This window comes from Prenolepis imparis, unplaced genomic scaffold, assembly GCF_030444845.1.
Source record: "Prenolepis imparis isolate NDT839.2.m4 unplaced genomic scaffold, iyPreImpa1.0 SCAF_17, whole genome shotgun sequence".
NCBI lineage: Eukaryota > Metazoa > Arthropoda > Insecta > Hymenoptera > Formicidae > Prenolepis > Prenolepis imparis.
Genome location: NW_028141175.1, coordinates 1313594 through 1340224, shown reverse-complemented (window position 1 = coordinate 1340224; position 26631 = coordinate 1313594). Strand labels below are relative to the sequence as shown.

The 26631-nt window shown below is 38.2% G+C and overlaps 2 protein-coding genes across 6 annotated transcripts in view; one reads left to right on the top strand and one right to left on the bottom strand.

The window, feature by feature from the left end:
- Phtm (cytochrome P450 enzyme phantom) overlaps nt 1-16826 on the top strand; it is a 29709-nt gene extending 12883 nt beyond the window's left edge. The window contains exons 1-9 of one of the 5 annotated variants that reach the window (XM_083056275.1): nt 1781-1909; nt 2014-2106; nt 3146-3490; nt 13825-13973; nt 14392-14594; nt 15389-15677; nt 15772-15924; nt 16212-16386; nt 16479-16826. In XM_083056275.1, coding sequence (XP_082912401.1) covers nt 3172-3490; nt 13825-13973; nt 14392-14594; nt 15389-15677; nt 15772-15924; nt 16212-16386; nt 16479-16657 — 1467 coding nt within the window. In that variant the 5' untranslated portion in view covers nt 1781-1909; nt 2014-2106; nt 3146-3171 and the 3' untranslated portion in view covers nt 16658-16826. Of the gene's footprint in view, nt 1-1780; nt 2107-3145; nt 3491-13824; nt 13974-14391; nt 14595-15388; nt 15678-15771; nt 15925-16211; nt 16387-16478 lie in introns of those variants that run through there. The other 4 variants (XM_083056273.1, XM_083056274.1, XM_083056276.1 and 1 more) reach the window with 4 other exon arrangements.
- A 3033-nt stretch (nt 16827-19859) lies between these two features.
- On the bottom strand, nt 19860-26631 carry Cyp18a1 (Cytochrome P450 18a1). The gene is made up of 5 exons (XM_083056272.1): nt 25356-26631; nt 24761-24879; nt 23969-24398; nt 23559-23823; nt 19860-22731 (listed from the first exon to the last, which is right to left on the bottom strand). Exons 1-5 carry the CDS (start codon nt 25729-25731, stop codon nt 22305-22307), a joined length of 1617 nt encoding a protein of 538 aa, XP_082912398.1. The 5' UTR covers nt 25732-26631; the 3' UTR covers nt 19860-22304.

Genomic DNA, 26631 nt, shown 5'->3' with positions numbered 1-26631 from the left:
TACTCACTCATTTCTCAATCAATAAACGTAAAAAAGATAAAACGCAAAAAAAAAAGAATCGGCATTACCGCAATCGCGAATGTTAAATACAAAGATGAGATGAGAAAAGCTGAGACAAAGATAAATATAAAATATACAAATAAAATATTATATGTATAAAATAAGTATGCAAAAATATACATTACACGCACAAATAAATATAAATATATGAATTAATTGTAATATAGTTAGGGAGAGCTGACTGATGCAAAATGTAAATTAAATTCACAGGCGAGAAATGTCCTTCAAGACACGTTGCATTATATTTAAATTTAATTATAATATTTTCAGGATTGCGTATTTCTTTCTCAACTAGAAAATATCCATATTATTTAAAAAAAGATTTATATTATTACAAGGTTAAAGAACAGAGATTATTAAAGAAAAATTATTAGAGAATAAAGATTTATATTGCATATTGCTTTTATTTTTTTATGCTATTTTTTGCAATTTTTGGCAAAGAAATAAATCAGTAACTACATATTTCGATTACTAATTTAACATAATATATATAAAATTTTTTAAATTCTTTCTCTCTTGTACGATCTTCAAGTATTTGTACAAAAAGTAGAAACGTTTCTCTCGCCAACGAGTGTTTCTAGAAAGCTTTCCAAGAGGTTAAAAGGGCATTTTGGCGATTGAATCTTCTCTAACCCAAACTTCGTCAAGCGGGCAGTGGGTCACGATAGGAAAAAAGAAAGTCTTGAGCTCTTCCTCTTCGTTTTCATTTTTTTCGGTTTAACTCGAGCACTCGGGCACGTACCATATAAATTGAATTCGGGACCCAGAGACGCGATCGACGTATAAACTCGCACGTGATTGGCGAAGGCGAGCGATAGCTCGCACGTGAGCGGAGGTGAGTGCACACAGGATACTCGTAAGGTGAGCCAAGAAGGTCAGTCGTGTGCGTAAGGGCAACGGGTCGTTGATATTCTGGGGTGTGCATGTGTTTATGCACAGAGATATTAGGAATATACATATTCATAATATATACTTTCGTGATCTCACATAAACTCGCGACTCACAAGGAACTGGTTAGTCATATATATGGAATTTTTATTTATTCACGACAAACACGAATGTATAAAAAATACGATCTTTAATTGAATCTAGATTCATTTAGTCTTTTAACGCGAATTATTTCCAAGATGTTCTTTAATTAGTCGTAAATTGTGTGTGTGTGTGCGTGCGCGAATATCTCGATAAATTATAAAGGCGAACGGCTTAGTTCGTAAAACCCAAACCAGAAGACCTGTTAAGTCAGGTAGACTATACGTAACTTTTTATTCAGCTAGTCTGTCGAAAAGGGTCCTGTGCGAAGGAATTCCTTTTCGCATAGGCGCCGAGTGCAGAAATTTAGACGATATATTTCGTGTGTCAAAAAAATTAATCTTTATCCTCACTACATCGTACATTTAATAGTTCATCAAGACTCTTTATTAAAAATAATTTTTTTTTATGATAAAACAATTTTTCTGTTTTAATTATAATATTTTAATCAATTATAAATTAGCTCACACACATGTATAAAAATATTTTACTGCTTCTCTATATCTTAATGTTACAAAATATTTTATAACTTTATTAAATTAAAAATAAAACGCGTTGTATATACAATATGCTTATATTCTCTTTTAAGTAAGTTTTTAATACCTGTCTCAGAACGTGAAACGTCTATTCTAATGTCATCCAATATCACACAAAACAAATCTTTGCTGTCGCAGCACGAGGCAGTTATCATTTGGTAGTCAAACGACTACTTGGGATCACTTTCGTCAAGTCTCGCGACGACACTTAGCTCGATACTGCGGTCGAAGTTACATCGTATATTCTTTCTTGTAATATTTTTCTTTCAGCGATAATTATACGTGTAAATTTTCTTTTCTTTTTCGTATGTAAATCAATATATAATTGTCCGTTTATATATTTATCTATATAAACTCACATATCTTTTATTTCTTTTTACTGACTCAGGTCAAATAATTCTCGTGCAACAAGTTATAATATTATTCAAGAAAAGCGTGCATGTGTGGCAACTGCAATAAAAGTCCTGCGTGTGCAGATTTGGTGAGTTGTTCAATACTTTTCTGAGTCTACACAATTAACGTCTTATATAACTGCTGAAAGAGTATATTTGTTCTTTAAATTATATTTTATTCGCGAAGAGCACAATTTCTGCGATACATTTCAATTAGAACTTCTAGTTTTTTTTAAAGTAAGCTTCGTCCACGCAATTTAACAAATACCTAAAGTTATTTTATAAAGCTGATTAAAATAGAAGAAATATTTTTTGTTTTTATATTAAATTAATTGCACATTTTTGCTATATCTTAATAAATATTTTATAATAATCGATTATTTTTATATCAAAATTGCAAACAAAATTGTTGTTCACGACTAAAGATCTCTGACATTTATGCGGGAAAAATTTATTTTCGCATTAAACGCAGAAAAGTTATAACTTATAATATCGCAAGAAATTGAATAAAAAAATACGAAATGCCACAACACCGCTAAACATTTGCGAGCCAAAGTGTAGTGATGGCTGTAAAAGAAATCCTCCCGGCGCGGCGCGCCATCGAAAGTAAGCTTCCTCGATTCATCAACGACTCGCTGGCACGTGTTTAACCACGTGTCGGCCTATATCGCGTAGTCGCAGCACGGAATCATTCCTTGTCCTCTTCGCGCGCGATTGCACGTGCGCGCGCGCGCGCGCGCGCGCGAGTCTTGATAATGAGATAAGTTTACATATGCACGCTACGCCGTAGGCGCAGAGAAAGGTGTTTATCATTCATTTCTGCCGTTGCCATTCCTGGAAGCTGCAATCGCGTTCCCTCAATTAGAAGCGGTTACGATCACCGAGGAGGATCGCGTTACGCGCGAAACATTTATGTGATTTATTACGTCCGTCTAACACACACAGCACATATATACATATATATATTTAATTAATTTAATGCTAAAGTACTCTTTAACATCTCTATGTCGTCCGTGTCTCATATATAACACAGCTACACATTTACATAAAAATCTTGCAACACGATAATTATAATATCTTGCTTTCACCAAATTACTGTTATTCAACAGTATCCTCTTTAATTTGCAGGTGCCGCTTCCCTTTCCTTATAAACTATGATATCCCTCATACATATCATCCTCGGTATATCTCTCATAATTTTTGTCTATATTTTTCGTCGTAAAACGCTTCGACTTGCCCCGGGACCATACGGCATCCCGCTACTCGGTTATTTACCATGGCTAGACTCTGAACGTCCTTACGTGTCGCTGACAAATCTGGCGAGGAAGTATGGACCGATTTGTGGGCTGCGAATGGGCTCGGTCTATACGATCTTGCTGTCGGATCCTCAGCTGGTAAGACAGGCCTTTGCGAAGGATGTGTTTGCCGGAAGGGCCCCACTTTATTTAACGCACGGAATAATGCAGGGGTACGGTGAGTATCTTCTTTATCCTATTATTATATAAATTAAATTAAATCCACACTAATATACATTTTCTATATGTTTAAATTAATTAAAAATATATCTGTAACATGTAATTTAACGAAGTGATATAGTGTAACTCTCACTTAAAAATGAAAGAAATAATGCAATTAGGAAGGGGTATATAGAGAATGAAAACATACAACTTATTAATTAAATATTTATATGGCGGTACAATATCAACTCTCTCGTTATTCTTCGAGAATGAACGAAATTTAAGTATAATTTAGTAGTATAATAAATAAATTTTTAGACATGCTTAGGCGCTTTTTAAAATATTTTTATAGACAGTTATTGACTGGATTTGATCCGCAATTTAACTGATAATTTAAATAGTCGTAAAAGTGCATACAAAACTCATATATACAATACCATACTGTATGACACATGGCGTATGCCAGTCGCGAAACTCGTGCGCGATCACGACTCGCCAGGAGAAGTGGTAACAATGGAGCGACCGGTCGCACAATGAAAGGGCATCACCGGTCATTGTAGGACGTAACGGTTCCTCTAACGAACGAAGTTCTGCCGTGGGCCGACTAACCTACTAAATGACTAAAAAAGATCTACCTACCACCCGGTGGTGCCTCAGGATCCACAAAAAAAACTGATGTCTCGGTTATCTCGTGGATAGGAAACTAGGTCGGTCCCGACGTAGGTCAACGGTGGATTTAGTGGAGAGTTTCCGGGTGGCGTAAAACCGCCGACCCAGAAGAATTCTTCCGCGTTAAATTTGACGTGTACGCGCAGTGAAAGTCTCTTTGAGGAGACCTCGCCCTCGAGAGCGTAAATGAGAAATATGGATTTCTTTCGGCGACACGTCGTATATTTGCTCGCAATGTCATTCTAACAGCTCTTGGGATGTTTCCGAAAAGTCTTTAGAATACGCTTGAGAGTTTTTAGAAAACGCTCGAAAGTCTTGCGCGAGTCTGTCGTGGAATTGCGTACTCAATTTTCTACAGTAAAACTCTGCTTCTTTTGTACGATAGTTTTTTTCTTAAGTTACGCATAATATATTTATCACATAGAATATTCGAAAGGGATTACAAAAATCTAACAATTTAAATCACAGATTGTAATATTTAAAAAATTTTAATTTTGGACAGCGACCTTAAAATTTGAATGTTGAAAAATTATGAAAAGAATTTACAAAATGTACTGCTATCGTTCAATGTGTAAGAGTGATAAGAACAAGGCTCACGAATACACTTGATCGATTGTTGCAACGACGTGTCGAGATAAAACCGAGGTTTCGCCAAGGTATGGACTGTCAAGGAGAATAGAATAGAGCTAGTCAGCCTGATGTCCCGTTCTCGCGATAACGAGGACTCTCTAGACTAGACTCTAGATTCAAGTGATGCCGTTACGATTTTCGATTTACGATCAAAGTTACCGATTACGGCGCCGACATTTGATAACCGGTCCTCTGCATACAAGAGAGTTTCGTTCGCGCTCCGTTATTTGAAGTATATAGAGTGTGTTGCCGAACATAAATATACACGATAGATAAGTATCGCGTATCCAGACTTCCTCGGTGTTCCATATTCCATAGAAACATTTGCAATTAAGCTAGGTTTTTAAATCGAAGTCTACGTATATGGAACAAACGTCGCGATTGATGACGTTTGTAGGTACAGCTATCGCTATATAGTCCCTGATTTAATGCGACCGCGGCTTTTGTTTCCAGATGAAAACAGGGTTACTCGAACGGTCGTAAGTTTCGCCCGTCGACTGAAAATTCGCCGGCAAGGCCACAAATTCCGTCGTCGGCGACGGCGGTGCCGAGATCCGATCCGAGCCGAGCCGATCCGTGCGGGACGATAATTTCACGGCAAAGTGTACCACGGCACCTGGTGGTACACCTTACACCTCGTTTCGAAAGCTCCCATCCTCTCGTTCGCGATCCATCGCCGTCTTCGGTGCGTTTCCCTCTCTCTCTCCCTCCCCCTCTATCCTGTCTTCCTCCCCCCGCCGCGCGCGTCTTCTTTCTTCTCTTTATTTCTTTTTTTTTTCTTCTTTTTTTTCGATTCCCAGTGCATGCACGCGCGTGTGCGTGTGCCTTCGGCGATGTTTACGAGGCGCCATGTCTCCAAAGTCAACGGCCCCGTGATTTCTCCATTCATTTCCTCCGCGCGCTATCATCGCCGATCTCTTTTACAAGCGCGCCGATCTAGCGAGCCGATAAATACGCGTGTATGTATTACGAATCGACCATGATATGAACTTTCGGACTGATTTTATATTGATTATGTAAATCGTCTATTGAAAATTTGAATCGTTACTTCATATACAGTTAAGCAATGCAATTTAGTAGAATTTGCTTATCTACTTTGAATTTTAGATGTGGTACTTAATATTTTGGACTTATGCAATTAAATAAGTCAATATATTTAGATTTGATACGTACAATTTAAGGACTATGTAAAAAAATTTACTTTATAGTCACAATTATGAGGTAAATATTGAATAATATGATGATTGCTCAGAATAAAAGACAATATAAATTCGATTAAAAACTATGAACATGCATTATAATATATCTCTTATAAATGAAAATTTTCTGACACAACTTTTACAAACCGTACACAGAGAGAATTTTTTCTTAGAATTTACCCTGAAAATCATGGCAATCGTGGGACAAGATTATGGCTTAGACAGAATCTCTGATTAATATTTATCACAATAAAAATAATAATATCTATCACAATAAAATATAAAATGTTTCATTAATTTTACTATGCAGTTTAGTAAAATTAATGAAACATGTTTTATATTTTATTGTGATAGATATTATTATTTTTATTGTGATAAATATTAATCAGAGAAATTCTCATAAAATTCTTTCCATACCATATGGTCCCACGATTACCATGATTTTCAGGATAAATTCTAAGAGAAAATTCTCTCAGTGTATAATTTCATAAAAATCTCGTTTATAATTCTCGACGCAAACTTATAAAGAAATTGCATTTCCTTTGTGTCACTTTTTCGATCCATCAAAGTTTCAAAGAAGCTGTGCGGAGAAATCGCAGAGGAATAGGAGAATGCAAAGACAAATACAGAAAAGAAATCGATGCAAAATAATTTTAATTGAAAATGCGATAAATTGACGATCAACCATTTTATGACGCACGTTAAATTTAGTGCAGCCACATCCTTTGCCCTCGCGACATTGAGGCGCTTCTGACACCTTTCACGAGAGGCTCTTGAGACTCCAGAGTGCCTTCCTCCACTCCTTGTAGATGCCCCTCCAGAGCATCCAGGAAAGATCCTCCCGCCGCATAAGTCTCCTTTCTTTCTCTCCATCGAAATAGCGTTTGGTGGGGAACTCCTAGCCACGCCCCCATCAACAGGTACAGATCCGCACAGGTACATACCTCGTATGATACACGTGAAGTTTCGCTAAACTTGTTAGATCAACCGCAAGCGTTCGGTTCGGAAGGAAAGGGAAGCTCTCTGAAGTCTAACGTTCGTTCCAAGTAGTGAGGATCGGGATTAGTCAGACGTTGCGCGACCGCCGCTATAGACCTTTACTACTGGCCGCACGAAAGTATACGCTTCGCGGCGCATTGAAGTCTCTAAATCGGAGCGTCGAAGGACGCGTATTCCGATCAAGTGCGACGAATGCACTTTAAATTATTTATTACACTTTCGATACATGAAATTTAGGATTGATAATCGAGTTATCTGTAAATTGCAGAAGAAGAAAAATACATTTATCATATTCATACGATAATTAGAATATTTATATATAATATAAATAACAACAACAAAATATAAAACATTATCTATCCGTTTGATTTATAAATATCTAATATTTGATATATTGCGTTAAAAATCGAAAAATTATTGAAACAATATTCACTTAAAATGAATTAAAAAATACGATTAATTTATTATTTGCATTCTAAAATTTTAATTTGCTGAATTCTTTTAATTTTTATAGCTAAATATTCTTTAAAATTATATTAATAAATTATATAGTTTGTGATTAAAATATTTGCTGGGTTATCTATATTTCGTCGATTATATCAGAGCACACTATCTCCCACTTATATATTACGTAGGACAATCTAGAACACTTCTCTGTTATTCGATCCGTGAAATCTTACGTGAGAGAAGCTATACACATAAATCGACGATGACGATGCCGCCGTTGCCTATATGAGAGATGAATATGGGGAAGAATACCAACTCGGGAGGCGCGTGTCTTCCGACAGTGCAACCCGTGATTATCCGACAGCGCGTTTACACGCGCCTTTATGGGCGCGCTCACATTTCTTATGCAGATTGGCAAACTGGTTGCCCCGCCACGACATGGATAATGTCGCACGTAATAGCGTTAATTTATTATAGAGCGCGCCGATGGCGAGATAACGCGCCGTCTGTAAACATATTACGCAAATTTTCTGCACTGTATGTCATGTGTCGCGCTGTCGGATCGATCAATTCCGTTTTATATAGAGTTCGATTGTTTTACACATCGCGCAATTTGAAATAAAAAAAGACAGACGAAAGAAAATCAAAGCAACTGTATGAAAGACATATTTAGCGATTTTTTAGATTTTTATCATTTTTCCTTCGATAAAGAGCTACAATCTGGTTTTATAAATTTAATTTAATTTGCATATTGCATATAAATATAGACATATATACAACACTAATTTAATCATTGAGTTACATCAATGATACGTATAATTAAAAACAATTTTCTATTCTGAAACCGAAATCTAATTGGCGTATAATAACTTGCAGGCTTATGAAATATTTCATACAGGCGGCATTTCTTAGAATAGAGTCTTTGATTGTTCTAGGAAGTCGTCTTAGCAAAACCTATTATAGCAAGTAATTGCATTAGAGATCGTGAAAAGGATAGGATGGATCGGAAATGCCGCAGATACCATCGGTGATCAGGTAAAGGTAACGGAGAATGATCGGCCGGCGATGCGAAACAAAGTATTAATAGACTTCTGAGAAACGAACCGAAAGTAAAAGTAACGTTAATCCTTATAAGACACGTCTACTAGGGATACCCGGGAAATAACTGTGTCTTGCGTATAAATTAAGTTTCAGAAAAATGCTATAAAAATATATAAAACTACACATGCAAAATATTTTGTAAAAAAAAAAAATTATAATTTTATATAGTTTATAAATTTTCTAATATAACATATCGTTAAATACAACATTAAAATATTTTCTTAAATTATGTGCATTTTTGGCATAATATATACACGTATATATCATCTTATTACAAAATAATACTAACGATATATTATAAAAATATTTATATATTATATATGAATTATATAAAATTATTAATGAATATTAAATATTATTAATTGAAATAAATATTCTCGGTACAAATGTGGAGGATTTCGCGATATGACGATTCGAAAAAATTATTAATATGAATAATAAAAATGTAAAACTCAGAGGTATTGTCAGCTTGAAGCCGATTAGGAGTCGACATCATTGCAATTGCAATTACAGTCTAAGTCTAGAGAGCGACCGAGTGTAGAAACCTAGAGGTGTCGCGTTGCACCTTGTACAGTCAGGGCAAGGTGTGCCGATAAACGACGGGAGGGAGACTTGATCTTGGAAAACGATAGACTATCGCGCCGACACTCTCGTTACCACCGGTGCATCGACCTGCATCGCGGTGATCGTCAAAAGTGTCTGGACGATGCGACGGCGTTGGCCTTTAAGCGGGTCGACGAAACCTGAAATTCTCGACGTCCTTGATGCTGCCGCTGCGGCACACGCGAACGGCAGTATATTGACGCTAATTTCAGCTGATAAAAAAAAAGAGACCGTTCTGTCACGATTCACTTTTATGACATCGCAATTTACTTCGAATCACTCGATAGGATTCGACGAGGACGGTTATAAGTTTTCGCCATCTGTGCCATCTGAAATCGTTCGAGTAGCTTTGTTGCTTCTTCATCTCTTTGATGAACGCAAGGCCATTCTTGAAACGCAGCAAGATATATATTTAATTTATTTGATTTATCTTTCCCAATTTGTTAATTATTATTGTGCAAATATATTATATTATATGGTATATGGTAAATTTAAAAATGACGATAGATTGATTGAAATATGAGTCTCTAAATATTTTCTTCAAATATCATTTCTCTGCTCGTTATTTATATAAAAAAAAAAAAAACATTAATTATCAAAGATTTCTCTTCTCTCTTACATTAAATTTCTCAATTAAGAAAAGGTTTGTAGATTTTTCAATTCAATTGCACTCCACACGCGTAGATCATTTTTATACAAGTTCGAAAAAGAAAAAAAACTAGCAGGCAGACGCGAACATTGACGTAATGACACGATGATCTACAATCGATTATAGAAAAGTCGCAGTTCCATTCGGACTTGGCATACCTCAGCACTGACTCAACGATGCGGTCAGAAGCGCGCGTGTAAAATAAGCGTTACGACCAATCGAGCTTCCATATGTACACACTGTAGCCGACTATTCCCGCTTAGCTTATTACAAACGCGTAACACTGACGTAAGATGTTCGCAATTTTCCCGACGACTTGTTTTCCTCCTTCGCGCGCGCGGGAGAGTGGGTGTGGGTGGAATTTCATTTTTTCTTCACGCAATTCTGCTCCTGCTCACGCAGTATCCTTGTATCTCGCTTTTTTCTATTTTATATAATTATTCACGCATCTACCGTTTGTATAGCTTTTATCGTTGCAAAACTGTCACATCCCCCCTCCAGTATATGTTGTATTTGGTAATACTTCCAAATAGCTTTCAAAAGATTGGAAATTTATTTGTGTCACAAAATATATTTTTCCGAAAAATACTATCGAAAAAAATACAATTTCTTATTAAACAATGCGCTTATAATCTGTGCATTTTTAATTTACAATAATTACACACATTGAAAAAGGGCCTGCTCGGGATGCATCCTGTTTTTTTTAACGAGTGGTTTATCCCCGCGATTGAGTCGATTAGGCACGTCCGAGCAGACCCGGGGCCTGCCGTGTGTCGTAGAGATGCGAAGGACTCTCACTTTTATCGGTCTCCTTGAAGGAAGTTCTGCCGGTCGTCGACAGTTTTGCTCTGCAGACATCCGCGGGGAATTACAGTTAGCTTCGCAAGGACGAGCCGACGGCCTCTCCCGTTAAGAACGACGGAACGTTGTATGAACGGACCGTTCACATTATCATCGACTTGTCACGACCCGCGCTCCTGAAAGAGGACTTTTTATAATTAATGCAATATTCATTGAAATATAATTTCGCAAAAGAAATTCACGGCAACGATTCTCCGATATCAGGAGAGCGATATTTGATAATTTACGGTTGCTTATTAAAAATTGAAACAAACTTAAAATTAATTTTTTTTCTTCAAATTTTATATGTATACTGACAAGGAAGATGAATTAATAAGCAAAATACAAAGTCCCCCCCTCTAATATACACACTCGTAAACTTTGAAACAAAATAATTTTTGGCAATGTGTGTTTAAAAGACATATTTATATTTGCTCATCTATTTAATTTTGAGTAATATTTCGCCGTCGCTTTATCTCAATAATGAGAAAAATTATCCCAATAGTTGTTCTAATTTTCAAAGAGCAATTTTCAAACCATTGCTATTTAATATTCATCGACGAGTCATTAGAATCTTCCACGATTATCGTATTGATTCATCTGTCGAATCTCTTGCAATCGAAAAATTATTTGTAATTAACTGCACGATAAAGACGTTAAACCTTTGCGAACAGAGTAAAGACGAAAATTCTGCCCATCTATTGTGAAATGCATACTTTAATAAGACATATATTTATATTTGGTAAAAGAGATCTTTTTAATCTCCCTCTCTATTTCTCTTCTCTCGCAGAATCGCCCCCAGGAATCTTACGCATAATTCGGAGATTCGCTAGGACTATTATCGAATACTAGTCGAAACACTTGAAGTATGTGATCGACAGCGCTATTCCGGTATTTTAATGATCTCGCCTTTATAAAACGCGCGATCGATCGGTCGGCTGTATTTGGACAGGACGACTATCGCACGAGTCGCCTTCTTGCGCTGCATTCATCGGACTTTTTGCCGGCCGAAGTGGAATGACCGGCCCTGAAACGTTTGGACGCATATATGCATTATCCGTCCTCTCGTCCGGTTTATTTCTGGCGGTTCGCGAATTCGTGGTGAGCGCGTTCCTCTCCGTGCCGTGCCCGAGAGTCCGAGTGATGTCATCCCTTGAAATCACCGCGGCGGGGTGTTTAGTTGCGTAAGAATCTCGACCGGCAAGAAGAGCCTCATTGTTTGTAGCTTCGCGTCCGTTTGTAGCCGCACAGATGATGATGCATCGCAAAGATGAGAGGTAATGTGCGAGCTACAAAGTTGCAACTAACTATTCTCTGCGCTTCTTCTTTTACGAGTCCTTCCTTAAAGACTGTCATCCCGATGCTGTCTTCCTTTTTGTGAAAATTATAAATTAAAACATTTTATAAAAAAGATGAAAATGCAATATAACATTCGGATGTAGAATTTATTTCTTCACTATAGCTGTCTTATATAAAAAATATGCAATCAATAAATATACTTAAATCTCTAAATTACCCTGATTTTTTAAAGTTGATGAAGTCTCAAAAGATTGAAATATTTAAAAAAATAACTTTAAATATAAAAATAAAATTTTTTTATAATATTTGTCTTTCCACAGAGATACAGTTGTAAAGAAATATAAGATTTATTCGTTCAAAGGGTCATTATATTGTAATGATTTTTTAATTCTCTCTATTTTATTGCGAACATGATTTAAAATCCATCGAGCAGAATAAAGAGAGAGATTAACGCGTACTCGCGAGATCCCGGAAAGTTTTCTTGGCGTCATTTAAATACGACACTGACCTATCGACAGCGCTGCCTCTTAGAACAAGTTGCGAATGATAATCGCAAACACACATCATGCGATAACCTATTTGTACCCCGACGTATATATACTTTCGTTACCTCTTCTCTTGACGCTCGCGTCTCGAACGTATATATCATGACGAATTGTAAATTCGCAGAAACGATCGTCTCTCCCTCGAGATTTCGCTTTCGTTCCTCTTCGTGTAAGCAACCGAAAGTCATCATCATTGATCGGCGACAATCGCGATTGAAGACCTCGCTGCGTGTCTATATTCATTCCTCTCGCTTCCTTACATAATTGATAAAAATATCAATTTGCAAGTAAAAAAATTACAATCCAATGTATCGTTTAATTTAATAAATTGCGCGTCTCAATCTATATTCCTGTGGCGCATCGACCGTAAACCTCGATTATTCGGTCTCATTGAGCGATGATCAGGATTCCGAGATCATTCTCGCGCGTGTGATCTGGCTGCGAAATCGGATGTACATATGCGCGACACACCTTTCGCTGTCGTAGCGCAGATGCATCAATTTCGCAGCGCAAATTTTTCTATTACCTCTTTAAAGAGCATAATAAAAAAAACTCGTTTCAATCTGCCCATAGCATTGCAATAAGAAAAAAAATTTATAATATCTGTTCTCCGATCAGGCTAATTAAGTATAATCGATAGTCGACAAAATGTATGTATGATAAAAATGATACGATGTAAGTGAACACGTAGGTACTTATGTGTTGGAGAAAGGAGGAAAATTTAAATATAATTATTAATAATATCAATATATTAAATAAATAAATTTTCTCTATTAATATATAAACTAAATAAATTTGATCTATTAATGTATAAAATAATGTATAAAATAATGTAGAGAAAAAATTTGTAGAAAGAGGTAGAGGAAAAATGGATGGAATAAATGTTTGGAAAATGCAAAAGAAATCGTACAATAAATAACGTTAATGAACACTTTGTCGCTATCGCCGTTACGTTTAATCAGCAATCGCGATCGCTATTAATCGACGATCACCGTACCTGGTTTTATATCGCGAATATACCGAAGGGAGGGACGTTGAGAGTGGGTGCGGTGAGAGATTATTGTTTATTCATTCGAGGATTATCCTTCGGTGAGTTCAGTGGCTGCGCCTACTTACGGAATGACGGTAATCCTCTCTCGCTATTTTTTACACCCTCCCACCAAGAACACGGCTCGCTTCTACGCATAAAGGAGGAACGCGATGGACATATGTTCCGGTAGCGGCATTATTGACGATCGTAAAACGGACGAAGATTGCCTTTGTGAAAAAAATAACAAAAAGAAAAGAACAAAAAAAAAGAAACAAAAAGTAGACACAGAAAATTAGAAAAAAAGATTCTTATTTCTTCGTTCCTTTATGCGTTTCGCAGGCCTCATTTGTGCCCAGGGTGATCTCTGGAGGGATCAACGAAGATTCGTAGCTGGATGCTTGAAGAATTTTGGCATGTTGAAGTTACCCGGTGCTAGGAGGGACAGGATGGAGGAAAGAATTCTCATGGCCGTGAACGAATGCATATCGGTAAATTAACGTTTAGCGTTAATAAGAAGCTAGTTAAATGGATATTTCAGATCATTTTATCGCGTAAATCTGCCTCTAAACGGTATATCGATGATCCAAACATTTTATTCCAAAAGGAATAATCGACGCGAATTAACACAAATTCTTGCGCGAGTTATCATTTATTTATCTGGAAATGTCATTGCATTTAATGAAGCTATTAATTTCTCTGACATTTCGACATGCTATCAACGATGGCGTTTAAAAATTTAAATGTAAAAATCGTTGCTATATTGAAGAAAAAAAAAAAACTGCTCGATAATTCATTGCACTCTAAACACAGATGTAATGCTTTACAAAATATGAGAAAAATGTTTCATATTAATTCCTGATTAACGGAGAACGAAACAGGCAGAAATTCTTCTGATTGATTCTTCAGAAACTAAAAGATCGCGCTACGGAAGACGGTATCGATCCGCTGGAGACGCTTCATCATTGCGTGGGCAATCTGATGAACGATCTCGTATTCGGCAAGGTTTACGAGGAGAACGACGAGGTGTGGAAATGGCTGAGACACTTGCAGGAGGAAGGAGTCAAGCATATCGGAGTCGCAGGGCCGCTCAACTTTTTGCCGCTCCTCAGGTACGGCGCTATCCCTGGCAAAGATCCTTCGAAGATCCTTCTCGATCGACGCGACTGCGTATTTGTATAATAACGCGCGATATGTTTTGCATCTCGCTAACGGAAGGTAAACCGCATTATCTCGCGGAAAAAAAAAGCGAATTGGATCCGCACGACCAATTAACACGTCGATGATGAGGTAATGATTCATTGTCAACGTCTACCATGCAAATGCCGTGTTTTTTTATTGAAGGCGGTGGCTTTCGAACGATAAAAGGACATGGAAGGATACACAATTCTTTTTTTTTTTTTTTTTTTTGCATATATGCAAGCGACATGATAAATTGAACTAAATAATCCTTTGGAAAAGTAAGTACAACTCTGTAGAAAAAAATGGCGCAAAGGACAATTTGCTGGTTTAATGCATAAGCTAAATCAAAAAGATTATTGATAAAGTGCATCCTCGACAAAAGATTATAATTAATATAATTTATAATTATAAAATCAAATTAGCTTATTTTAACAAAAGTTGAAATGTGTGGAATGTAAAAACTTTCTCATACATAAATATTATTTATTTTAGTTAAATAAAAAGAAATATAATTATATACTATATTTTATATATTAATACTTAAATAATTTATATTTTTATGGATACGTGAGTAAAATATGTTTAAAGATATTCAGCTCACTTTTATATTAAAGTCAATGATGAAGAAAAGTCTTAAGTATATTTAAAAATGTGAAGATTAATTTAAATTTATATGAGAGCCTTGAGAATAAATAAGAAATGTTGGGTTTTCTCAACTGTTCAGATTTTTACCACGATACGGCAAAGTAATGGCGTCACTTATCGATGGCAAACTGAAAACACATCAGATATATCAAACGCTTATCGATGAGCATCGTGCTCGACTTGAAAAAACAGATAATTTTCTTGCGGCGTTCGACGATGTAATGAGAACCAATGCGGATAATCCTGGATACTTTACTCAACCACAATATTATCATTTCTTGGCCGATCTTTTCGGCGCAGGCACCGATACCACTCTCACAACCCTTCGTTGGTTTTTGCTCTTTATGGCGGCACATCCAGACGAACAAGTATTAGATATTTTTGAATAAATGTTATTTCTTATGGAGAATCTCGATCCACCGTACAGTTTCTGCCAAATTTTATATGTCTTTGTTTGTATAGAAAAAAATTTACGATGAAATGAACGAACTGTTGGGACAAAAGCCGCCCAGTTTGGAAGACAGACTTGTTTTAATTCGATTGGAAGCTGCCATCGCGGAGACACAAAGATTGCGAAGCGTCACACCGCTTGGAGTTCCTCATGGAACACTCGAGGTATAGCAATATTAAGCAGAGTGAGAAAATTAACGCAATTTTTTATGTGTATATTTATTTCATAAGATCCAATACATCTGATAATTTATTTGTAATTATAATAATTATAATTATGTAATTATGATAATTATAATTATGTAATTATGATAATTATAATACTTGTAAATTGAGAATATATCTTTGTCGTCAAAACTAAGCAACGTTAACGACGAACAATTAACTCTGCGATTTTTGCACACGACAAATGAAAATTGAAATAAACGATGCGAGACAATATATGCATCCAGGACACACAAATAGGCGACTACGATGTACCGAAAGGCAGCATGGTTATTCCGCTGCAATGGGCTATTCATACGGATCCTTCATTCTGGCACGATCCGCTCTCTTTCAAAGCCGAAAGATTTATTGCTGAGGATGGAGCTCTTGCCAAACCGAAAGCTTTTTTGCCTTTTCAAACAGGTAAGCTTGAAATACGAAATACAAGATTGAAAACAATCAGTTTCGTTTAAATATTAAATAATATGTGTATATTTCGTATATTTCATATTAAGGTAAACGTATGTGCGTCGGTGATGAATTCGCCAGGATGATATTATTTCTCTTTGCCGCAAGGATTCTTCGCTCATTCGTTATCTCTGTACCATCCGGTACGTGTATCGATCTGGAGGGTGAATGCGGAATCACTCTGGTCCCAAAACCGCATCGGTTGGTTTTCACGTTGCGGGAATAAATTTACATACAGTAATATTATTCTTATACTCATTAATACTATAAATTATACATATACAGAACTAAGTATATATTTACAAATTTCATGAAAATATATACACACATTTAATTTTTTCTGTATATACATATAATGTATCATTTGTATAAAAATATGATAAAAATAAATAATAACAAAAATTTATTTTTGTTATTAAATCCTGCTACTAATATAAATTATGCGTTTCTTTATTATTAGATTTCATATTTTTTTGAATAAATTTATGCATAAATTTATATGCTTCTGTCAATATAAGTTTTCAATAAAAATATTTGATTGGACCAATGAGCATTTATATGCATAATTAATATTATGTTAATATGCACACGACGATTCATATTGTGTCAGTAAAATTTATTACAAATCAGGGTTTTATTCTCTATCGAAATTTATCTTCCCCCTTTTCCCTGAAAAACTGAAGACTTTTATCAAATAATAACGAGTTACGGCACAAAGGTTGCTGAAATACACGATTTTAATTAATTTCAGGCATCTGTCACTGATTACGATTATTTGCTGTTTTGCCTGTTTACTTGCAACAAGTTGTGCATACGTCAAACTTTTGTATGTATACATTTTTCACAAGGCAGATATTAATGAGATCGGTAGCTAACGTCGTGCAAGATGTCAGATATTCGCGTGCCGGTTTATAACCTGATTGCGATAACGTCGGCAGTTAAATATTTCGCCATCGCCAAATATTTTAACATGTAGATATATAAGCAAAAGAAGATTGTTTTTATTAAAAGCGAGTCACGAGGCAGAGAAAATATCCACCCTGTGAAAATGGAGCGGAATTTATTCGTACGCATCTCGCGATTTTTATTTTATATCAGGCGCATGTTTATTACCAGTGTACGCTCTTAATATGGAGTCTTACGCCGTTAAAATGTCAACCGCGATCACGGATTATTGGGAGATGATTTTACATAAATCGCGCGCGCGTCCCTTCGCTTCGCTCCCCCCTCTCTCTTTCTCTCTCTCCTTTTTCTCGCACATCTCGCATCAGATTCGTGAAATTCCGTCATCGTTATGCAACACGCATTTTTTTCTTCTCAATGTAGTGGCCTTGGATAAATTATAAGAGCGCACCGTTCACCAGAAGCTACCGAAATGTTGATTGCGTTTCCTTCTATTAATTGTCGGGGCACACAGAAAAACACTATAATATAAAAAAAAAGAAACTAAGAATTTCGCCTTTTTTTCGAAGAGCAGAGAAAAGGTCGAGGCTCTGAATGACGAGTGCATTCGAAAGCCTCATCCTGCTTCTTGCCCACGTTAACATATTTATGCATTTTAAATGTCAATAAAACGCTCGGACAACGCGTGAAATTATGCAATCAATGTAAAATTTGTAAAAAAATTTAATTATAAATAGTTAATTTTACAGCTTGCTTGACATTATTTTTCTAGTTTAAAGATAGATTATATCCTCATCTATTCTTATCAATATATGTGTGCTGTATATAAAGAAAGGATGAAATTTTTCGTTTGTTTTAGTTTTGGCAAAGTATTCGAAATAAATTAATCGTTTTCAATGGGTAGAGTCAGCTGTTTGCAATAACAATAATCTGCGATATAATAAATTATTGAATAGATGAGTTTAATATAAAAAAATGTGATAAACGTCAATCTCTGGATTCTTATTCCGAGAACAATAACCAGTTAACTTGAAATGCTTCTATATAACAGATTACATCGCGATGGCCCAATGCCCAATGCCCAGTTAATGAAGAGAAAGATGAGGAAACTCAAACGAACCGAGCTATAAAAAGAAGTTGCTCTATCAACACACTTTCAACTTTGTACTGGGTAGTAAAAAAAAAAGCCACAAAACGCCTCTTCCTGCTTCATTGAGCCAAGCCTTGAAGCAACGGTTCTTCAAACTTTCTGTCTTCGCTGTATACGGCAGCCGGTTGGCTACTCGACCGACTCTTGGGCGACGAAAAGGCCACGAAAAGTGACATATATATACTAAAGCGTAAAGCATAAAGGCCCTATTACTGGGTCAGCGCAATACAATGCGGCAACACGCAGCTATATGTGGCTGCACATGGTGCACATAAGCGCATCTGCGTGATACCTATATCTGCGTTCTCGTGCGCACGTACACTGATGGCAGGAAATGCGCCATTATCACAATGTACGTCCCCGGGACGTGCTGACAGCCGGCTGAGCTGACCTTACGTAACTTGTATGCGGTTTGGGGCCACTTGACTTTCGTGTCATTAACCTTACCTTACGAGCGTAATGTGTACCCGGCGACGATATTTCGTTAGAAACTCAGAGCGCGCGAGTTTCTCTTATGTAAGCGCGCGAAGCGCTCGTCTCTCGCTTTTGTGCAAGCCGCGAGATGCCCCGCGAATTTTATTATCTCGTTCGTAAATACGTTACTATGACACGAAAGATCTATAAACTTTTGAAATCTTTAACACGATGTCTTCGTCTTCACATTTCTTTTTCTAATTTGGCACTATTATAGCCTACTTTTTAATCATCCAATCAAACTCGCCAACCAGCGGGATTCCTATATCTATTCGTGCCTATTTTTAGCTACATCATCGTGGATTGCCTGGTTGTATAAATTGAAAAAAGTGTACTACCAAATGCGAGAATACTGAACGGGCCAGTGGAAGAGAAAGCTAGGCCCAGCTCAGTCCTCTTTCGTAGGCCCCGAGCAAAAGTTCTCGAAATATTGAGCGGCAGGAAGGGATGAGCGCGCGATCACAGAGATCAGAGTCGAAGGCCGATGGTGCAGCTGAGGAACCAAAAGTTTTTTTTACTCATCTTTAAGAATCCGGTTCTTCGAGGCTGCAGTTTTCAGACGAAATTTTTCGCGGGAGCGATCGATGAAGAATTCAACTTCTCGAAAAATACACCAACTTCGAGATATCTCTTTCCCCTCCCCCTTCTCTCTCTCTCTCTCTCTCTCTCTCTCTCTCTCTCCCTAATATCTAAACAAAAGTAATTGATCCTATATAATATGTAATAGGTTCTAATGAACCATTCTCTGTATGGTGCGCTTGAGGGGATTTTTTATCCCAGAGCGCTGGAATAAATATACGCTTTCTCTCTCTCTCTCTTCAGAATCTGTGAAATGAGTTTCCTTACGTAATAAGCGGTTGGATTGTTGGGGATAAATCAGCCATTAGATCAATCATTTCAACTGCAAAACATCTTTATTTCATAGAAAAAAAAAAGAAACATTAAATAACACAGGTCGACGGGTGAACACAATGCGGCATTCTGCAATTCATGCGTGCTACGTGCTAAGATTAATTAACACCCTATCGGATAACTCGGGCGAAGAGAAAATTAAACTCTGCGCGCGCGCGGCATCGGATCTCTGATATGTTGGAAGCAAATCAGTCGTCGAATGCGAAAGGGTACATAGCGTACTTTGGGGTTTCTTTTCGGACTCGAGAGAGTTCCTCTACGTCTCCATAGAGAAACGACGGGATCCACCGCGCGCGCTCATTGCCGTTTCTAGGATGCACAGCCTGGGATACCTTTGGGAAATCGGATTGAGACGTCGCAATGAGAATCGTCGACCGTACATCCCGGATCTCTTGGATTCACAGCCTCAGCCCGCACTCGCGCCGAACAGTAGATCGTTCGTCCGTTCGTTCGATCGATGTTCTTTCAGTCTATTTCCGAACGATCGACCACGTCGCGGCGGATGTCGCAACGGCGGAATCTCACGATGACTTTCACGAAAATCGTTCCCGGCCGATTCACATCGGCGTCGACTAAGTCCGCTCCAAGTATATCGCTAGAAAAATCAACGAAACCGCGATATCGACGCGAGTGATCTCGGGTACAAGGGCAGTCTCGCATTCTCGTCAAACGGCACGTCGACCGGCTATATATCATTAAATATATGTATACTGCACACAAACTGAACGCATGCCAACGCGATCATGCACGATCAAATGGATAATCTATTTACATATGCGGATATGCTCTCTCACACTCTCTCGCTCTCTTGCGTTGTCTTTCTCTCTTCACTGTTTTCTTTACTTAATAACGGGGATTGTTATCATTATCGTAGACGAAAATGGGGCATTTAACCGCCATCCTCGTTCATCCGCGGAGATCTACGGTGAAGATAGACGGTGTTTGCGATTGTGATGACAGAATCTTTAGATAAGTAACATATTTGATGTAAATATAAAGCGCGCGAGGGGAAAATATCTCTGAGATGTCTTTGATTTGAAATAACTGTATTGTGACAGAATTAAGATATCTCGTTTACTCAATTCGAGGCATAAAAATAGTTCGACACATCGAAAATTCGTCTATCTCACCGACTATTTAAACTAAAAACTAATAAATACGAGGCCCGGGGATTAAAGGGAAACGGGGCAGAGTAACGTCGCGAAGCAATAAATACTCATGAAGAAATCGGAGCTATGAAGGGTGGACGTAGGAGAGGAGGTAGGGAGAGATGATTCGAACCGTAGGCTCCTTTTGTACTCTAAACCTTAGCCGAGGAAGAATTTCTCTTCGATCATCCGATCGATTTCTGTTCATGCTATTTTCCAAAGAAATTAATTTTGCAGCCAAAAAAATTATATATTCGCCAATTCATTATTCTTATGGTCTCCGGCGCTAATAAGGTAATTATTAAAAATGTTTACACGATTATAATAATTGAGCATAATCAATTTATAATATCTCGATGATGCCCGCAGTGAGGTGGCTATTTTTTTTCTCTTTAGAAACTTTCTTTGGACCAAATTTTTTTAAATTTTGTGAAAAGAAGCCACGCTTCTGATATAGCGAGTTCACGAGTCATGTTCACGAAATTAAAAAAAAAAAAAAACAATTAAAGAAATTTTAGATATAGATCTTTTGTGAGATCTGCATTTTATAAAAATGATAAAAAATATATTTGTTAGTAGTGATAGATGAATTTAATAATTAGGAATGATGTCATATAAGATTTCGCCGTACCAAATTAAACGGCGGGGACACACCGAGCAATGAAAGATGCTCAAAAACTTAACTTTATCTTTACATCTAACTTACTGACTCTCTCTCTCTCTCTCTCTCTCTCTCTCTCTCTTTCTCTTTCTATTATGTACTAATAAAATTATTTAGTAACTTTTCACAATTTATCAATTTTTTTCGGAGGATCATCTCAACTCGGTTCAAATTATATACTAGGAAGACTATTTTAGATATCGGAAGACGATCGATCATGCAACACACACACATACACTCACATACACACACACACACACACACACACACATTTTTCTAGGAAAAAAAATTTCTAATTTCTAAGACTTAATATATATGTATATAAGTTTTGATTAAATTAAAAATGCTAATTTTTTAGTATACTTTTGTAAAAGGAATAAATGCATAAAATTTTTCTCTCCATCTAAAATATGTAGTATTAAAATAAAATTTTCTATCCTAAAATCAACCCTCGATCGTTCTCCGATAAGTGACATGCAATCAGACAATCTTACGGGATTCCACCTCGGCTGATGCGCGCGTGCATGGATGATCCCGTGGCGCAAAGTCTCTTGTTTTGTTCGATCTTTCTGTGGCAATAGGAACAACTACCGTGCCCGTGAATTCTGGAGTCCGTTGAAGACGCTCAATGGCTGCCGGCGTTACGCAAGGGTCCATCAATAACCTCGTTATTGTTGTCCAGATTGCCGATCAGATCGAGATCTCTCGGCACCAGGCAAACCTTGAAGGGATCCGGTGATACCGTGACGCCTGCGTTGCCCCGCAGGCTCGGCAACGAGTCACCTTCGGGCAGTGTCAGATCGAAAGTATGCATCAGCGAGCTGAAGTACAGGAAGAGCTCTATGCGCGCCAACACGATGCCCAGACACATTCGTCTACCGACCCCGAACGGCATGAAGAACTCCGGCTTCTCGACCTTACCCCCCTGGAGGAAGCGTTCGGGAAGAAAGGCTTCCGGTTCTTCCCAGAGTTCCGGATCCATGTGTACCGCGTGCAACAGAGGCACCACTTGAGAACCAGCTGGTATTGTATAGCCCTTCAAAGTCACATTTCTGCAACACGAAGAGAAGGATTGTTCCATCAATAATCGATCGATCGAATCGACGGTTGATCGAGAGAAAAAAAAGCGAAAGAGTTTTGAAAAATATTTCTCGATAATTAAATATATACCGATAAAAATTGGCATGTGCGTTTCGTTACTAATAATTTTCTAAAGAGGCAATACATATAGTAGTACATGTCAAGTTTCGCAATGAGTTTGATTAGTCACACATTTCAGTGTCAACTGTACGGGATACTAATATGTCGGTGAAGTCGGGCACACTAGACTTGACTTTTTACGCGCACGCACGTGCGCTCGTCACGCTCTTTCTGGCCGCGTTCTCCGCGAAGAAGTGAAATTGTGCCGCCCGCGCAGTTTCTAACGACGGGCCGTTGCTTTCATGCGCGATCATTCCTAACGAGTTATTCTCGATATATCGCGAGTCGAATACACCTGCTTGACGCAGAATAGGCTCTTTGTCCGTACTGGTGTAACGGTGTCGTCGACCTCTCGAAGCCGCTTCGAACCAAAGGCGGGGCGGCCTGGCCGAAAAGCAGACAGAGGGGCCACGCACCTTTGCTTTCACTTTTGCTCGCCGAATATAATCATCCAAAATGATCGCGAGATTCTGATATACCAGACACGGAAAGCCGTCTGAAGAGGAAGGCGTTGTGAAACCCGCTCTTAGCTCGCGTAAAGGCAGAGAGAAAGGGAAAGGGCGCCCGTGCGCCCGTGCATAGGCTAAGTCGGATAAGAAGATAGACGGTGAGGAGAAGATCGAAAGATATGTTATTACGTGGGAAATAAAAATCAATTACTCGAGAGAGATTAATTTACCGTGTGGTGGCGTGTGTGGTTCCAAGCGGTACGACACTGGATCTGCGATGAATCTCTTGAATAGTCGCGTCGGTGATCGGAAGATTGGGAAAATCCTCCCATGAAGGCATTCTGGATCTTCCTACGACCTGGTCTAATTCCTTTTGCACCGCCTTTGCCTCTTTCGGATAATGGAGCATTAGAAGCACCGCCCATTCCAGGGTAGTTTTCACCGTTTCCATACCGGCGGAGAAGAGATCGCCCAGAATCTGCTGCATCTGACGATCTATATGAGAGAAGAGAACAGTGTTTTAAAGAAGCGCTCGCATTATAAACGAAGACTGAACAATTATTATTATGCGCAATAAATACATTAAACGTAGAAACAGCAATAAAAAAAACGAGATTTCGAAGTATCGATTTCTACTCACCATGATTTTTTCCTTGGAAAAGCTCAGTCTCCCGGCCTTGCTCCTTGGCTCGCTCAATCTCGATCAAATAACTGTCCACAAGATGACGCACGTTGTTCTCGTCGAAGGTCCTTCTCTGTTCATCGACGGTCTCTTGAAAGAACTGTGCCATTTCATCCCGATTCTGCGAGATCTTGTCTCGGATGTTTTTCACGAAAGGTAGGTGAGACATCTTCGGTACATAGTTGACCAACACCACGTTGGAGAAGAGCTTGAATCCCTCATCAATGAGGCTCATGAATCTTTTGAATCGCCGCTCGTCGCGATGAAAATTCACTCCCATTATGAGCGTGCAGATCACGTTACTAATCGACATACCGAGGGAGAACGAGATGCTTATGGGCTCTCCGTTTTTCCTCGCACACCCCCGCAGAAACACATTGACTTCGGACTAAATAAAAATATTACAGTCATATATTTATCGAGCCTTAAATTTTGCCGAAATTTATCTTGTGTACGGTAAGAAAAAGTATACCATTATCGCGCGTAAACTAATAAAAAATAAATTTTAAACGTAAAGATCATTCTCTTTCGCTATAAATAAAAAATGCTTATTTTTTTTTGTAGTTAGAGACGCGTAAAAATGGAATGAATATTTTATCTCTCATATAATATTGTTAAATTATAAAAAAAATAATACATTTTAAGCTTTCATATATCACGTTTTAAGATATTATAGGGAAAATTTACAGAAAATGAACGGAATACGAATGATAGATTACGTGTTGATTATTCTGAATTTTTGACACTCACTACAATCTTCGACTCCAATTGTTTCTTGTCACCACCGTGCATCATGCCAAACTTTCTAAGCTTTTCGTGAAGAAATTTCCTCTGATCTTTCCACATAGCACCCTCCGTGTTGATGATGCCTGTAACAATGATGTGAACAAATCACGGTAATTCTCGATTATCTATGATTACTTTGTTTCGTTATCGGTCAATATAATGTAATGATTACAGCTTTTCGAAGCACAGTTTGACCACGCCTAAATTGATTGAGAAGAAACCGTGATCGATCAAAAGAGCAAATTGAAAAATAGGAAAACGATCATCAGAAGAAAATCTCTCGAGAGATTCCCCGAATACCGCAAATCATGTTCGCTGAGCATAAACGTACTGTGGAAGACTAGGGAAAAAATATTTCGGCAAATATACTCGGAAATGACGGCAATGAATGAATTATTAATTTTTTTTTATAAATTCAATAGAATGTGAATTCGCGCGAAAGACGAGCAAATCGCGCGTGAAGTGCTTTAACCTCCCTCCCTTCCCTCAAATGATACGAGAGCGAGCTAAAGTCGCGAGATAAAGCGTATTATCGGAATCTGCTGCGCTCGACACTTACCATATCCGTCGAGGATGTTCATGAACTCGGTGTGCGGTCTGCCGGTGAATTCTTCGCGTCGAAACGTATCGCGTATGTCTTGATAATCACTGAGAACGACGACCAGCTGATTGCCAAGTTTAATGCTGAATATGGAGCCGTACTTTTTGGCCAGTTCACCGTATCGCAGATGTAAGGCTGCATTTCTGATGAAGAACAGATAGCCGAAGAATGGCAGCCCCCACGGACCGGGCGGTAAGGTGCGGATGAATCTCAGATATTCAATACACCGCATCACCAGGAAAACACAGAGGAACACCAGAAAAGTGTAAATGATCTCGATTTTGTTGCCGCTCATCGCGTCCCAGATCCATGGCAAATATTGTTCCACTACCATCTTGAATTCGATCGAGTACTATCGAGCGATCGATCGAAATTCGAAGAACTCGTAACGTGAGTCGTAACGAGTGTCTGTGTCGCGGGGTTACCACTGACTGTATATATACCGCGAAAAGTCTCTCTTTCTTTATATCTCTCTGTGTGTATATATCTCTCTTATAAAGTCTTTCGGTAAAAAAAAAGAAAGATAAAATACACGTTCGTCCTCTTTGGAATATACTCTTCCGCTTCCCGCAGACTATGTTCCTTCGAACATCTATGGTCTCTATTTGATAGCTGTCGCGAGAGTAATGATGAACGATACGTCGCGGTAGCGAAGATAAACTATGACTCGAGGGTGTGTACTAGAAGAGGGAGGTTTCTCAGGGAAAGACGCAGAATGACAACGAATAATTTTAGGGCAAAGAGAAGGGAGCGAAGACAATAGGAAGGAACGAAGAGGAAGAAGAAAAGTAGGAGAAAAAAAAAGAAGAGAGAGAGAAAAAAATGTCGGTCACCGCCGCAGCCGAATTCGCCGCCGCTCGCCACGTCGTAAACCGTGCGAGCTACGAAAGGATTGAGTATGTACTAACATATACTTTCTTGTCCTTGCCTGTCTTATATAGTGACTCATCAGCTGTGGTCCCCCAGCGGTCCCTTGCACAATGGAGGGGTGGCCGAACAGACAGAGAGAGAGAGGAACACACCGAGGATGTCGGAGGGTGGGGGCGATTCGGACTGCAACAGGTGGGGATAGAACGTAGATGTTGTGCTCTAGGGGTGATGGTCACTTCCTCTTTGGGGGATGAGGGCGGACTCTTCCTGCATGGGCCCCGTTGGTTGAAAACCACGTGGCCCCTCGCTCTAGGATTGTTGGTGGGGACCATGGGCCCCCCGCAGGGGTCCAGCATCGGCCACC